This window comes from Letharia lupina (genome assembly GCF_014066315.1).
Source record: "Letharia lupina isolate WasteWater1 chromosome Unknown contig_9, whole genome shotgun sequence".
NCBI lineage: Eukaryota > Fungi > Ascomycota > Lecanoromycetes > Lecanorales > Parmeliaceae > Letharia > Letharia lupina.
The window spans coordinates 1,238,602-1,253,063 of record NW_023502978.1 but is presented as its reverse complement, the minus strand read 5'-3'; the positions used below and the strand labels follow the sequence as shown (position 1 = coordinate 1,253,063).

The 14,462-nt window shown below is 50.4% G+C and overlaps 6 protein-coding genes across 6 annotated transcripts; 5 read left to right on the top strand and 1 right to left on the bottom strand.

Annotated features, from left to right (window-relative positions):
- Positions 1–802: 802 nt before the first annotated feature.
- On the bottom strand, positions 803–1,491 carry HO133_010843 (uncharacterized protein; the record flags this gene model as incomplete). The annotated part of the gene is made up of 2 exons (XM_037301694.1): positions 803–1,165; positions 1,231–1,491. 2 exons carry the CDS (start codon positions 1,489–1,491, stop codon positions 803–805), a joined length of 624 nt encoding a protein of 207 aa, XP_037153328.1.
- A 1,262-nt stretch (positions 1,492–2,753) lies between these two features.
- HO133_010842 (uncharacterized protein) lies at positions 2,754–4,507 on the top strand (the record flags this gene model as incomplete). The annotated part of the gene is made up of 5 exons (XM_037301693.1): positions 2,754–2,969; positions 3,045–3,446; positions 3,503–4,320; positions 4,370–4,417; positions 4,471–4,507. The coding sequence occupies 5 exons, from the start codon at positions 2,754–2,756 to the stop codon at positions 4,505–4,507; spliced, it is 1,521 nt and encodes a 506-aa protein (XP_037153327.1).
- A 3,514-nt stretch (positions 4,508–8,021) lies between these two features.
- Positions 8,022–8,673, top strand: HO133_010841 (uncharacterized protein; the record flags this gene model as incomplete). Its single annotated transcript, XM_037301692.1, has 2 exons — positions 8,022–8,319; positions 8,474–8,673. The coding sequence occupies 2 exons, from the start codon at positions 8,022–8,024 to the stop codon at positions 8,671–8,673; spliced, it is 498 nt and encodes a 165-aa protein (XP_037153326.1).
- A 2,267-nt stretch (positions 8,674–10,940) lies between these two features.
- On the top strand, positions 10,941–11,609 carry HO133_010840 (uncharacterized protein; the record flags this gene model as incomplete). The annotated part of the gene is made up of 1 exon (XM_037301691.1): positions 10,941–11,609. The coding sequence occupies one exon, from the start codon at positions 10,941–10,943 to the stop codon at positions 11,607–11,609; it is 669 nt and encodes a 222-aa protein (XP_037153325.1).
- Positions 11,610–12,473: 864 nt separating this feature from the next.
- HO133_010839 (uncharacterized protein) lies at positions 12,474–13,089 on the top strand (the record flags this gene model as incomplete). Its single annotated transcript, XM_037301690.1, has 2 exons — positions 12,474–12,494; positions 12,550–13,089. The coding sequence occupies 2 exons, from the start codon at positions 12,474–12,476 to the stop codon at positions 13,087–13,089; spliced, it is 561 nt and encodes a 186-aa protein (XP_037153324.1).
- A 439-nt stretch (positions 13,090–13,528) lies between these two features.
- On the top strand, positions 13,529–14,461 carry HO133_010838 (uncharacterized protein; the record flags this gene model as incomplete). The annotated part of the gene is made up of 2 exons (XM_037301689.1): positions 13,529–13,665; positions 13,975–14,461. 2 exons carry the CDS (start codon positions 13,529–13,531, stop codon positions 14,459–14,461), a joined length of 624 nt encoding a protein of 207 aa, XP_037153323.1.
- Position 14,462: the final 1 nt, after the last annotated feature.

Here is a 14,462-nt window from a genome sequence, read left to right as displayed (position 1 = left end):
AGGCTCTGACAGTGCCGATTCATACAAAATGTTTGCAGTCGCCATAGCACGTCTCATTGCATGGGTTTATGTAAGAGCTGAATTGGAACAGGATCTGGATGACGGATGGGTATGCGAAACAGAGGGACTGTTGGGGATATGAGATTGAGTTGGCAGGAAGGGTCAGCCAAATGCAGCTGACCATTCTTTCTTGAACATACTTAGACATCTATGCTTGTATTCAACCTCGTTAACACCTCGGTTACTTCGTGAGCCCTGTAGAGTACATCTCATCAAGCCAGTACGATACGGTAAATTAGATCAAGGGCCTCGGGGTACCCGTGTTTTTCATGCTGTCAGATGTGACAAGGAAGAAAAGAAGAAGAAGAAAGAGACTACGTTGAATACGGTAGAAGGAAGAAGCGAATCTGACAGTGCCAAGAAATATCACGCGCTAACACGAGACTACGGAGACCGGCCCTACCTAGATTTCTAGCGCCAAGATCTCGGGTAATGCATCTCAGCACAACATCAATCAGCGTCATCCTGACAGAAGATTCAAAGCATTCTGGTGCCGTTTGCGCTTTCTTCAGGATTTATCCCGTTATTTGATTGTATGTTGTCTCATGCTTTGAAACGGACAGAAGGTTCCATCTGCGTTAGGCTGAAAGGAGTATCGCACCACCGCCATTTGGGTGTGCGCAGGACTTTCGAAAGGAAGAAAGGAAACCACCGTCGCCACTTTATCGCCTTCTCATACAACGTAGTTTTCAATGGCCAATGTCTTTCCAGCTAAACCCTGGCCGTCACCAGCTCGGCACCATCAATCGTACCCATAAGCCACAACATTGTCCTCATACGTATACGCAAACGCGGCGGCAGCGATCCCAACACAAGCACTCACATCGCCACCGGGCACGATCGCGTCGGTCAACCCTGTCACGTTGGCGAATACGCTGTAGGGGATGCCAGTGGGTCCGTCGCTCGGACAGGCCAGGAAGCCGTCGGCGCCGGGTCCCGAGAACATGAACGATCCGGGCCCGTCGTCGTCGTCGATGGCAGGGGTGTAGGTGAAATTGGCCGTCGCGGCGCCCTCGGGAATGGCGCCGGGGCTGCCGGCGCGTGTGAAGGAGAGTGCGCCGTGAGGATCGACGTAGAGGTTTTGGCCTCCGGCGACCGAGACGTCCTGGGTTGGTTAGCTCGGTCCGCAATTCTTTTGTTGTTTCGCGGAGGGATGCCGGAGGCGCGTACCAAGAATGATTTGCCGTTGGCAACGATGAATCCTGTCTGATTTACAATCGGGCACGGTGCTAGCGGACAGTAAGTTTCGGGTCTTTCGCCGATGTAGAAGCCTCCGAGTCTGGCGTTGATGGGTTGGAGATGGATGGGGCTTGTTGAGTGGATTGCGAGGAGATGAAAAGGAGGTGAGATGGTAAGGGGCTTGAGCTTGAGATGGTTGCAGAAAGCTAGGAGGGGGATGCCAGAGGCGAGCAGTGTCTTGGTGAAATGCATGATATGGATGGTGAGTTCTGCGTCGAAAGCCGGTAACGGATTGAGTTTTTGTTGATGTAAATAGAAAGGCTGTCGCTTTCGTTGCTGTCCGAGCTGATGCTGCTGGCGAAATGAGTATTCAGAACGAGACTCGTGTCTTATACCCAGCTTTGTCACTGCAATTTCCCATAACGCAAGCAATCAGAGCACCTTGACCGGGGTCGAAACATCTTCCCTGTGCAATGTGGACCTGTATGCGCGCAACTCCACCACCAGTGAGTCTCTCGTAGGTATATACAGCTAAGCCTTCCCCACACTCATGCATCATGCACAAAGACGTCGGTACAGGGAGCTTTGATTGGTTGATCATGGTCGCTTGTAGAACAGTAATTTATTGATATTGCAGCCGCGACCTCAACCCGAGCGGCTGCTGCGTGATCAACGAGGTTCTCACTGCGTGGGGTTTTGCGAGAGAGCTGAATTGGAATGTGATTTGAATGATGGACAGGCATTCGAAACGTGGGGACATGAGATTGGGCGGGTCGGAAGGTTGCCTATATGCAAATTTGAACGAACATTCTTGGGTAAACATAGATCATATTTACATTCAACCTGGTTTACATCTCGTGAATCGTACGGATGTCGGTCTTGGCGTGGTGTATATGTAACGGGCAGCCTGAAAAGCTGTCCGAACAATTGGCTTGAGACTGCATATCCCTGAGGTTCAATTCTTGCGCTCCGGGGTCTCCCGCTTCACGGCTGCCTCCCGAAAACCCTTAGGGTCAAGGATCGTTAATGACGTTTCCGGTGCCGACCTCCGCACTCGAAAGTGTAATTCGGCCCCCTCATGCTGTAGAGAGGAGATCTGATCAAGTCAATAAGTTACCGTTCTGACTCCTGACAATATGGTACTCGTATCTAAAGCTTATAGAGGCCTCGGGGAAGGTCGGGGCACGTAATGTAAAGTAGGGATCTTAACGCTACGTATATGCATAGGCGGCTTGGTGGTGCGATAAGCCCTAAGATAATGCAATAGCGAGTTGGAGGTGGATGATCTAAACCTGTTAAGGCAGTTGGTACTTGGAATCCCTTGAAAATGCATCGTCGCTCGTGATCTACCTTGTCATGAACTTTATATTGCACCTGACTCCAATACTTTCCACAAGCTAGCCTCTTACCCCCTATACTGTCAGTCTTTCTTCACTAAACTCACACTCGGGTTGCCGCTACTCCCCGCTTTCACGCAATCCTTCGTTGTATAAATGGGAGTTTCTCATTCAACAATGCCAGAGTCAGTAATTGGAGATCAACTGGCAGAAAGACTCGAAGCTTTGGACGTACAAGGTCCACCAGAAAAGGACTACGTTTACGTGAAGAGCGATATGGAGACACCACGTACCCCAGACTCTGCCAACGAGTTGCCCTCAACGGCATGGGAACCTACTCTGTCCATTAGCACAGCGGAGCACTGGGAGAAGGAGCTCTTGCAAGATCCAAAGGTATCCTTGCTCCTGTCCTACCCTTTCATCCCATCATGCCTCGCTCCCAATGTTCCTGCTGACGATGAAATACAGAACCGTCTCGCTCTCTCCGCCCTTTCTGGCACCGACCCCAAGCAGGTCCTAACCCAACGGTCCGCCACGATTGCCGACACTCAGAACTTCAACATCAAGATCAAGCTCGAAGGAGCTCCCATCACCAACCAGCGATCCTCTGGACGATGCTGGCTCTTCGCTGCCACCAATGTCTTCCGCGTCGCTATCATGCGGAGGTACAATCTGAAAGAGTTCGAGCTGAGCCAGTCATACCTGTTCTTCTGGGACAAATTAGAGAAGGCGAACTACTTCTTGGAGCAGGTTCTGGATACAACGGACGAGGAGCTGGATGGAAGGTTGGTGCAGACGCTTATGGCGTCGCCGGTCGGTGATGGAGGACAATGGGATATGGTTGCGAATTTGGTGGAGAAATACGGCCTGGTGGGTGCATACTGGGCTACTTCCCGGCTACAAGTTCGCTGATATGAAGTTTGTAGGTCCCCCAAACACTCTACCCCGATTCCCACAACGCTATGAACTCCAGCACCATGGCCTTGCTCATCACCACCAAGCTCCGAGAAGACGCCCTAGAGCTCCGACGTCTGGCCAGCAAAAGTGATAACCCAAGATCCACACTTGGCAGTGTCAAGGACAAAATGATGCAAGAAATCCACCGTGTCCTAACCATCATGCTCGGCCCTCCTCCGAATCCTAACAAAGATATGACATGGGAATACTACGACAAAGACGACAATTTCGGCACTCTTACAACGAGCCCATTGGATTTCGCCGGTGAGCTTTCCAGCGAAGCCAGCATCGAAGCCAATCGCGGTGCCGACGTTCACGAGCTGTTCAGTCTTGTCAATGATCCCCGGAATACCTACGGTGACCTGCTAAGCGTGAGCCGTCTTGGGAACGTGATCGGCATGCGCGGCGTCCGTTACGTGAACGTCGACATGGACACCATGAAAGCCGCTTGTATAGCCATGCTGAAAGCTGAACTCCCCATCTTCTTCGGCTCGGACGTTGGGAAGTTTTCAGACTCGAAATCTGGCATTATGGATCCAGGGCTTATTGATTACGAGCTCGGTTTCAACATCAGGCTCGGGTTGACAAAGGCGCAGAGACTCAAGACGGGAGAGAGCGCGATGACGCATGCGATGGTACTAACGGCCGTGCATGTTGATGGGGATGGCAAGCCGGTGAGGTGGCGGGTACAGAATAGTTGGGGAGAGGGGGCTGGAACGAAAGGATGGTTTGTTATGAGTGATGAATGGATGGATGAATTTGTTTACCAGGCTGTCGTCGACCCGAAGTATGCTTCCCGCCCACGAATATGAACCTACAATGCTAATGGGAGCTAGATTCGTTCCGGAAGATATTCGGGATGTGCTGAAGAAGGAGCCGAAGATGTAAGTGCTTCCCAGTCCTGGTGGCAGTCGATGCAGCGCTGATCCATTCACAGGCTTCCGCTATGGGATCCTATGGGAGCTTTGGCATGAACTAGCGTTGCATTCCCCCTTCAGCGTTCATTTTGGACTCACTGTTCTGCGCATTCTTTGCATTGGCGATATATCATAACGAGACCATTGATTCATTTAGAAAGAATGCCTCTGTACCCATGTCTCATTTCCTTTTCCGCAACAGGCTATTCTCTACATCATCCTTCCCTGCTATCCAATCATTCCTAGTCACCTCTGTTCATTGCACCTCCCATCGACGGGCAGGGAGGAACAAATCAGTGGTTCAGCTCTGCAAGCCAAGATATCTCACACGGAAGGCGCCAAGTCGATGGGATAAATCAAGCTGTGCTCGCCCTCCGATCCCTTGTCCAACCGAGTCGATCTTTCGTCCCCCACCAACCAAGGACTGACTCCCCGGGCCCCACCGCCGTTCACCGAACTCGAATTTCGCAACCGCATCCGAAAGATGGACACTGACATCCAACCTCCTCACCCTCCGAGCCGGATGAAATAACTCGATTCAGGCGTACCTCGTAAGCGACGTCTGTTGACCCAATTCCGCTAGCTTTTGCAACGGATATACCATAACCTATCTCCCCTCCCCTCCCTCAACAACTGAGCCGGGATGCCTCAACAGGACCATCAGCGGACCGCGGACCCGTATCCCCGACGGAGCAGCCTGGGTCTGGGGAGGCGATCTGAGCGTGTCGTCCGCCGTTGCGGCCGGGATGAGGAACGGGGACTTGTCCTGCCGTTCTGTTTTTTTTCCCATCGGCCTTGGACGGCGCGGGGGGTTATGCTTTGGAGCGGCGGATGGATGGAGTTTCGGTTCGATGAAGCATGGGTGGTGCGTGTGGTTGTTGTTTTGGGTTGGTGTGGGTTTTGCGGTATAGGATTCTTCTGGCTGCTGTGGTTTGTTGTTCGGTTTGTTGGGGTGGGATGCTTCGGCTGGGGTTTGGGTTGGGGTGGTGGGGTGGTGTTTGTCGGTAGGAAGTTTTGAGTATCTGCAATTTTCGTTGATAGCGAACGACGGTAGTTTTGAAGTAAGGAAAGTGTCTCGTGGTTTCTGGTATACGTCAACGCGTCCTGACCCATACGGGGATAATGTTGAAGAGTTGAAGTTTTGTTCCGGGAGATGGATTGGAGGTTGGTGCTTGGCATCGCATCTTCGGCTGCCTGCTACTGCAAGTCGACGCACATTCTGCATCGATGGATGTATCGACCAATAACAGCTCCTCCCGGTCTTGTCTCCTTCCGAATGGCTGCTTTTGTTCGTGGTAGCACTAAAAGATGAAAGACACGGGCAATCCTCAGGTCGCTCCGCAGTTTCAACAATACTTCTCGTTGTCCGCGCCTCACCAACTCGTGATTCTCGTATAGTATCATCAGGCAGCGTGTCGCAGCCACCTTCGCTACCTGCAACCTACAAACCTATCGCACGCAACTGAGCTACTAGACTATGACACCAGTCCTCCCCAACCTCAGTGGGAGAGGCCGACCCTTCCATGCCAAGATGTTAGCACGCTCGTCTTCTTCGCCACCGTACAGATGGTTCTTTCTGCAGGTTCCATAAGGTAGGCGGTACAACGCCCTGCCACCCTCGAGCGGCATTGCGATGGCGCTAGGGGGGAAATCGTAGCACAGGACATCACAGCCAATATGAATCAAGTCCCGGTCGGCAATGGCCAGAGAGACTTCGTCAAGGACTGAACGTAAGCCTTTGTGCGAAAGCTGTATAGAGGCAAGGATAAATCAGAGAAGGAAGATCGCGGAGCTCTTCGCCCTTTGAAAAATGCATCCAGCATCTGAAAGTATCTTATTGGAAAGCTTGCTTTCTCATTACTCAAGACTGAAATCACAAAATGTTCGACAACCATAAATTTAAGGTTGGCCAATTAGATCCTCAGATATCGTAATTTTAACGCTAAAACTCACCTTATTTCTCCATTTTCAACCTAAACGCGGGTACGTCTAAAAGAGGAAGCATCATAAGGCTGAACCTCGAACATCAACTTTATCAATTTATTCTATTTAATTCCTTTAACGTTACGTAATAAATAATAATAAAGTAAATTTATAGAGTTATAGAGTTAATTATACACTTTCAAATAAAGTAGCGAAGACGAAATTTGATAAAGGATTCGTAAAGATATACTAAAAACTAAGATTTTTATTCAGATTATCGAGCTTGCGAGAAGAGCCCCTTCGGTAGGAGCCCTCGAAGAGCCCTCGGAGAGCCCTCGGAGGGTTAGAGGGGTTTCAGGGGGTCTCCCCCTGAGTATATCAAATAAAATATTATACCTATCTCTCTCGATTCTCAGGGGTAGACCCCTTAAAAACCCTTAAACCCTTCGAAGCTCTTTAAGGGCTCTCCGAGAGTTTATATCGGAGGGGCTGTTAAAGCAAGCTCGAAATTAATCAAATATCACTAAAATAAGCAAATTTCGAGCTTGCTTTGACAGCCCCTCCGATACAAGCTCTCGAAGAGCCCTTAAAGAGCCCCCGAAGGGTCCGAGGGGTTTTAGAGGGTCTCCCTGAGAATCAAACATAGTCAAAAACCAGTACTCGGCAAGCTTTTCACCACTGGGAAGCCCGCGCCCCAGCACATATTTGTCTTGTCAGCCGCCGCCTGTAGCCGACCCTATCCGGCTAGCGGCTTGCCACATGGCTTTCAAGGTATCGCACATAGATCCCATATCCTCACCAACACTACTGTCATGATCATACTGGATTACCTACACAGCTTACCTCAGAAATAACAGGCAGCGATGATCGCAGGAGCAAGAGCAGACAACGGAACGCGACCATGAGATGTATCAGCCTGCTCAAACTTGATGAAATTTTTACGGATGGGGTTCATGGTATCAGATGTGTAGGAAGGGGGGTTAAGAACTCCACCCACGCCTTTCTTATCCACAAGCAATCCCGCTCTATGCTAATATTCCAAACATCGCGCGACGTCGTTTCTCTGTAATTTGTTGGATTTCCATCGGTCGCCCGTTTTCATCGGTCGCCCGTGTCTTTAGACACACGAAGCGTTTTGCATTGCAAGGCTGAGTCGGCGTTGTTCCGGAGAATCATCCTGAGACAAGGCGGTCAACCTACTGGTCCCATCGCCTCGTGTTCGGTACGATGTTTTGTGCTTCATGTTTTGAAACCTGCATCACGACGTTTCGAGCCTCGAAACATCTTGAATGAGTCGCTGCAAGGCAAGATGACGCATGTATCAGCTGCGTTGGAGGCGAACATCTTTCTTGGGCGACGAGTGGCACAGTATATAAGTGAGACCTTCTCCCACTCATCTTCTTCCGTTAGCATACCTCCCAGAGTCCTCTACTTTGGCACACTTTGCAAATCATCGACCGTGATCATTCATTGCCGTACCACAGACTTTGGCTGTCGCGATCGGAATCGTCCTTTCTCTGAACACAGAGTCCTGCCTCCCTCCTTGCCACTTCAAATCTAGAAACCACTTATCGCGGTAAGTACCCACATAGAAATGTCTTCTTGGGGGCCTAATACTGATCTCTACTTTCTCTACAGTCAGACAACCATGCCGTCCGGGGATAGACTCGACACAGTTCGCATACCACATGATGGCTCTTCATGCAAGGAAATGAGTATGCCTCTCGCCAGCCCTGGCGAAGGCGGTATCAGCCTCGAAAAGTGCAATAATGTCGAAAAGCAGCTCCTATGCTTTCCACAAGCTTGGGCGTGCGAAGCAAAGGACGCGCAAAGGTTCAGCTGGGAACATCGTTCGCTTATTCGCATTAAGGCCGAAAGTCTTAGTGAATTTAGCCCAGAATGGCGGGCAGATTATTTCATGTACACGTGCCTAGACAAGACATCGGGTATGTATATTCTTCGAACGACATCCTCCCAGTTCGGAATGCTTGTCGAGTTGCGACATGCCATAGGAGCAAACAGCACCAGCAACTCCTTCGAGCTGTCTCAATGCTCGCGACCTTTCTTTGAGGAAGCAGTACTGACTCTGGGATTTTCCAGGTCTTCCACTTAACAGATATCTCGACGAAGTTTCTGATACGAAGGTGTACGGAGATGCGATCGTTTTCCAGATGTACAAAGGGCAATACCGTCACTTAGGACGCGACTTCATCTTGGCTGCGGAGGATGAGGAGTATCCAAGGGTCGTATTGCAGGCTATCTTGTCCCAGAAGAATATCTTGACCTCTCAGAATAGCTGATCTCGCTGGCAAAGGGGAAGAAAGAGCGAGCCAAGGACGCTGATGGAGAGCTCCGGCGCTGCTGCTAGAGTTATTCTACTATCATGGTGTTACCTCAGAAGAATAAACTGGTTCACACTCACAGTTAGGCAATATTCGCGAGAAGAGAGATCTTAGTTAAACAAGATATCCTTCTGACTCTGCACCTCCTTCTGCAATGTCGCGCGTATTCCACTTGTGGGGCGATCTTCGCTGCCCACTCGTTGCAAGATTCTCCGTAGTATGGGAAGTTTCCGTCATCCGTGGCGGAGCCGGCATCGTTTCAGGGGGACACGGACGAGACGAGGCTGCAAATCTACCCATGGGTTGAACTCCTTGTGGTGACTCGCTGACAATGAAGATGTCTGCCTCAGGTCTATCGGCTGGAATTCACAATTGCGGAATAGCAGGAGGGTGGTCAGCCGAGACCTCAACGTTTTCTAGCATTGCATATGTCACTGTTGTTTTCCGTTGGAGGAAAATGTTCGCCTCGGAGCTCGTTACAAGTTGCGGGCACGAACACCCAATCGTCCTTGCGATCCGTTCAAGGCGGCCATTTCCAAGGCGACGGTATTGACTCAGATCTTGAAACATGCTCGCCGGCTTTGCGGGCGCCGGCAGCCACTCATGGCACGGCTTGAGAGCGCATTTTGCCATCTACCCAATGCGAGCATTATTGAGGCGGCCATGCCTGTGTGGCAAAAAACCCTCTTCCTCCGATGTCGGTTCTGCTACCATACTCTCCAGTCTCGCGATAGCAATCTGACATCGGCTTCCACTTCCGCCCCCACTTCCACACAAGACTCTCGCCTATGCTACATCAAACACAGCTACCCTAGCCAGACACGAAAAGACGTGGCCTGATCAAGCCGTCATTGAGAGACGTCGTACTCTACAACTTTTACTGTTGTGGAGCAGCCCGCCTGTATCGACGTACTCTACTTCGCATACCAGCCAAGGGTGTAGCCGGCATAGTCCACATCTACGACACCAGATTCAGCAAAAACTACCCCTACGCCCTCGACACGAAAACTGCAGACCTGGAAGCATTCCTCGGGCACGTGCCCGATCTACGTTCGGTCGACGACACTATCAATTTGAAACATCGTTATTCTCTTCAATCACGAGCTTTCCAATACTGCTGTGCCTAAAGGATGGAAAGGAATGTATCTTGTGTACAAGTGCAGGGAATCGTGCGTTGGATCGAGGTACGCACTACCGAAGAGCCAACACTTGAAGAAGGATGCGCTCGTCCACGGAGACGCTTTTGTACTTAGACTGCATGTTGGAATCTGCTGCAGCACCATAGTGTGTTGTAAGCTACCCCTCATGGTGGCAATCAGGTGGCAAATTAGCATGGGCTTCACATGGTATATAAGTAACCTACATACCACTCCATAGCTAATCAATCCTTCATCCTCCATTAAATTCAACACTGCATAAGGACAAGAGGTTCGATCGGCGGGGTAAGGCGAACTATGACCAGATGGAGGAAGATATCGTGGACAGTTCCTATGGTAGAGGCGCTACCTATGTGCTTTTGAAGGAGATGGCTAGATAGTGATCCGGCAATCATCGAGCCGGAGAGAGGGGAAATAGAGTAGCAAGATTCAAGATGAAGGGGATAGTGTACGACGAGCACCTTGTGGCTGGTAGATCTTCATCACTTGCGCTGCACCCTCATCTTGACCTTGTTGAGCCTGAAGAACTTTTCCCCTTGCCCGACTGAGTCAGCGTCGTTGCAGAGACTGTGATTAGGACGAGGCAGTGAGACTGAGCACTCTGAAAGCTCTCGATCTGCGGCCTGCCTCAAAACTCCAGAGGGTACAAGTGGGACCCTCCGGTGAAGGTGTGCTGTAAGGTGAGATGATAGGCCTACCCTTGTTTTCCCTGAGACCGTTCGGCTAATACCCTGTGACATGCAGGTATCAGGCTGTCAAAGTCCAATCATTCTACGCCAGAGAACGCCTCCCCAAACATTGTCATGGCGATACCTGCGGCGACTTTCAAGGCACCTATTAGTGTTATAAAAGCCTTCCTCCCTCTTTTCATTTTCTTTGCTACCAAATCTTCCGAGCTCTCGAAAATTCCCACACTCGTTTCCACTTCCCACCAAAGACTTCTGCCTTCCTTCGGACATCCAGAAAGATTATTTCAATTGCAACTTCCGCTGTCGTAAGCCTCCCCTCTTCCTCACACAAGCATAGCATCATGAACAGGATGCTGATACTTGATTTAGTCAGCCGAGTATGGAGCATCCCAATGCCGGCAAGAAACCAGGATACCAGTCCCGGACTGTTCCGCAGTACCGAACTTCTCCATCCTACGCTGGTCCTAATTCCTACAGTCGAACCACATCGCAGTACTACACTGTTCCATGTCAACCCATGATGGCGGATCTCCCTGTCAGAGAAAATCCTCGCACTACGAAAGTTCCCGCAGCCAAGATCCCCAATGCTGAAGCGACCTTGAAAGTCCTCCAGATACCATGCGATGGCTCCCACATGAAACTGATATCCGTCCCTCTTCTCGTTATCAGCCCCGAGATTGTCGAGAGCAACCATTCTGACGGGCTGGAATCCCATCTTCGGCACGTCCCCAAACTCTGCAACAAGGGCGCCATGTCCTTCGAATGGCACAGTCGCTCGCTGGATACTATGTCTGCCGCCCAACTGGGTCCCAATTGGAAGGAGGATTATTTCATGTACAAGTGCAATGATTCGAAGGCGGGCCTCAAGGCCAACGCATTCTTCGCTCGCGTTCATGGGGCGCGCGTATACGGAGATGCGTTCGTCTTCAGGATGGAACCGGACACTTATGATGGGTTTACTGGAAGGGCAGAATATGTGGACATGGACCACGGTTTTGCCAAGCAAACTGGAGCCATGGAACTACTCGATAATTTGGCTGTGTTGTAGCTCGGAAGAGTAACGGTGGAGGAAGACAAGAGTGAGGCCAATTGTGACGCTGGTGCGAGCGCTGTCGGACTGGGCAGCCACAGACAGACCGAAAACATCTACACAGTATCATCAATCCTTGTTATAGCCACCTACTTCTCTCACTGACTGCATTCGTCTTCTGATTCCAGAATACATTTATGTTGTGGGGCTGAGTCAGCATGGGATTAGAGCACAGAGTCACATCAATAATAGAAAGCTGTAAATCTGTCAAATCTTGCTCGTCCTGCTGGCCACTGTTCTTGGTTGAAAATCCACCTCAAGACATGACACAAGCGTCCCAAACTTGCACCGCGGTCTTATCTGAAACTTGTTGAGCGGGAGAAAGCTTCTGCCTTGCGTGACTAAACCAGCATTGTTTGGAAGAACATGGACGAGACAAGGGGTCAAATCAACCTTAATGTGATGACTCTCGGTGATTTGCTACCCATGACTTTGTCCGCCCAACTCTCCGAGATTCAGATGGGATGGTGTAGCACGAATTTTCCGTAACAATGGCCGGTCGGCCTGGCTATGCTGTAAGCCTTGCTCTTGATTTGCTACCAGTGTAACCTTTCGTCTCGATCCTCTGACATGTGTCGTCATGCATGTTTCGGGCGTCTGAGAATCCAAGCCCAATCGTTGAGTCCCAAATGGCTTTTTTGAAACCTGTCTGAGGCGACTGTACTTAAACAACCAGGTGAGTACTATGAGTAGCCTCCTTCTCCCACCCTTTTCTTTTCTACACTTCTTCATACCTCTAGACTTTTCCCATACCTTGGTCTTTCCACAACAATACTCTTCATTGATCCACACAAGTGGTCCTCCCTCCTCAACGGAATCAGAATGCCAACCAGAACAGGAGATGTAAGTATCCTTTGACAGTACTCATAATCAAAGCATCACATATTGACATGAGCAGGAATGGACGGAATTTCCTTCAAAGTCCCGCTTCATCTCGAAAATCACCGAAGGTTTCTCCGTCCAGCAGTGGGTCGCGAAAGAAGTCCAAGTCCTTCGCATTCCAGTCGACGGGTCTCCCCACGTCATAAAGCTCAAAACCACCGAGATCACAACAAGCAAGGACCGTGACGAAGAGACCAAAGGGGACGAGGAGTGGCTCATGCACGTTCCTGACATACAAGGCTACACGGACGCCGTATTTGACTGGGACTCTCGCTCACTTGTCGCCTCGAAGTTGCGTGGTACTCTTGTTTCGGAAGAACACGAAGGGTGGTGGTTCATGTACAAGTGCAACGAGCGCGGGGCTGGGTCCCTCTCGAAAAAGAACTTCGCTTTTGAAGGACATAGGAAGACGCGGGCTTTTGGGGACATTTTCATCTTCAGGCTGGATGAGGAGGTGATGTGCGATCAGTTGGGGTACGCGAGTTATGGCGAACTTGCGTCACTTCCGGAGGGTAAACATGCCCGTTTCATGTTCGCGCCAATGGCTGCGAAGTAATGGGAGATAGGGGTACGGGTAGGAGGGGCCTAGTAGGGTTGTGATGCTGAGGCGAATTTTGTTAGATTGGGCGAGCGGGAGTAATCTGAAGACAGCTGAAACAAGGCAATCAACTTGAGTTGTGATCAATTCTATACCTTATTGACTGTACCTGTAATGAGTGTCAGAATTCAGATATGGTAGAATGAGTGGTGTGTAGGTTGCATAAATTCTTCTATCTCAGGACTCCCCTGGGCCAGTATTTGTACCCCTCACAAATTAGGTGGTTGTTCCAACAGGTGGCTGGGAGGAGGCTGGGAACCTTATTTTGACAATGAGGACTGTGAGAGGTGGCAAAATACATTGAGCTACATGAGGCTCCACACAACAAGGCAATCTCAAATCGAAGATCCCGAAGGCGTTGAGATGAAAACTTTAAGAAGCTCTGTTCCTCCTCGTCATGTTACTCGTCAACGTCATCTCAAGTCCTGGCAAGGCAGGCTTCCCTTTGCTTGGCATGCCCCTTAAAAGGACACTCATTTCAGGACATGAGACAAGGAAGTGTCCGCCCAAAGACATGATACATGTGTCGTCGAGGTATCGAGCATCAGGAAAACAAAGCCCAATCGTCCCAGGAGTCAAAACGCTTGCTCAGACTAGCTTAGAACCAATGGTCCTCAAGGCGGCGATTCGGGTATTACAGAAAGCTTGTCCCACCCCCAATTGTATCCTTTTGCTAACATTAATTCAAGTCTTTCGGGAAAAAGAACAGTATCACCTTCACAACCCACGAACGTGTTCCTCCTCCCTTTGCCAAGCCGAAAGAGCATAAGACATCGTGGTAAGCGGAAAAGACAGAGACTACGCTGTGAGAAGCATGCTGATCTATATGGTAGTCATTCAAAGATGCCGCGTCTATTCATTAGAAGCCACACCACCACGACGCGCAACCAGTACCAGACCTGAGCCGGAGCATACGACTGTCTTGAATGAACCACCGAAGAAGCCTGCCACCAAAGGTCAGGCGACAAAGAAGCATACCACCAGCAGAAATCAGCTTGTGAGGAAGCCTCTCGCACGCAAAACCCAGCCTGGGACTGAGCAACTCACTGCGGCAAGCCGTCCAGCGAGAAAGCCTTCTGATGTCAAGAGCCCGTCCCCGAAGAACCATACCACTAGCAAAAGCCAGCCAAACGAAAAGGCCGCTACTTCAAAAGACAAGGGCCCAAAGAAGGACACCACTCGCGAAAGCCAGCCAAACGAAGAGGCCGCTACTTCAAAAGGCAAGGGCCCAAAGAACGATAACACTGGCGAAGAGCAGCCAGCAGCGAAGCAATATCCTGCTAAGACCCAGTCAACGACCAAGCAACGCCCTGATCAGAACCAGCCATGAA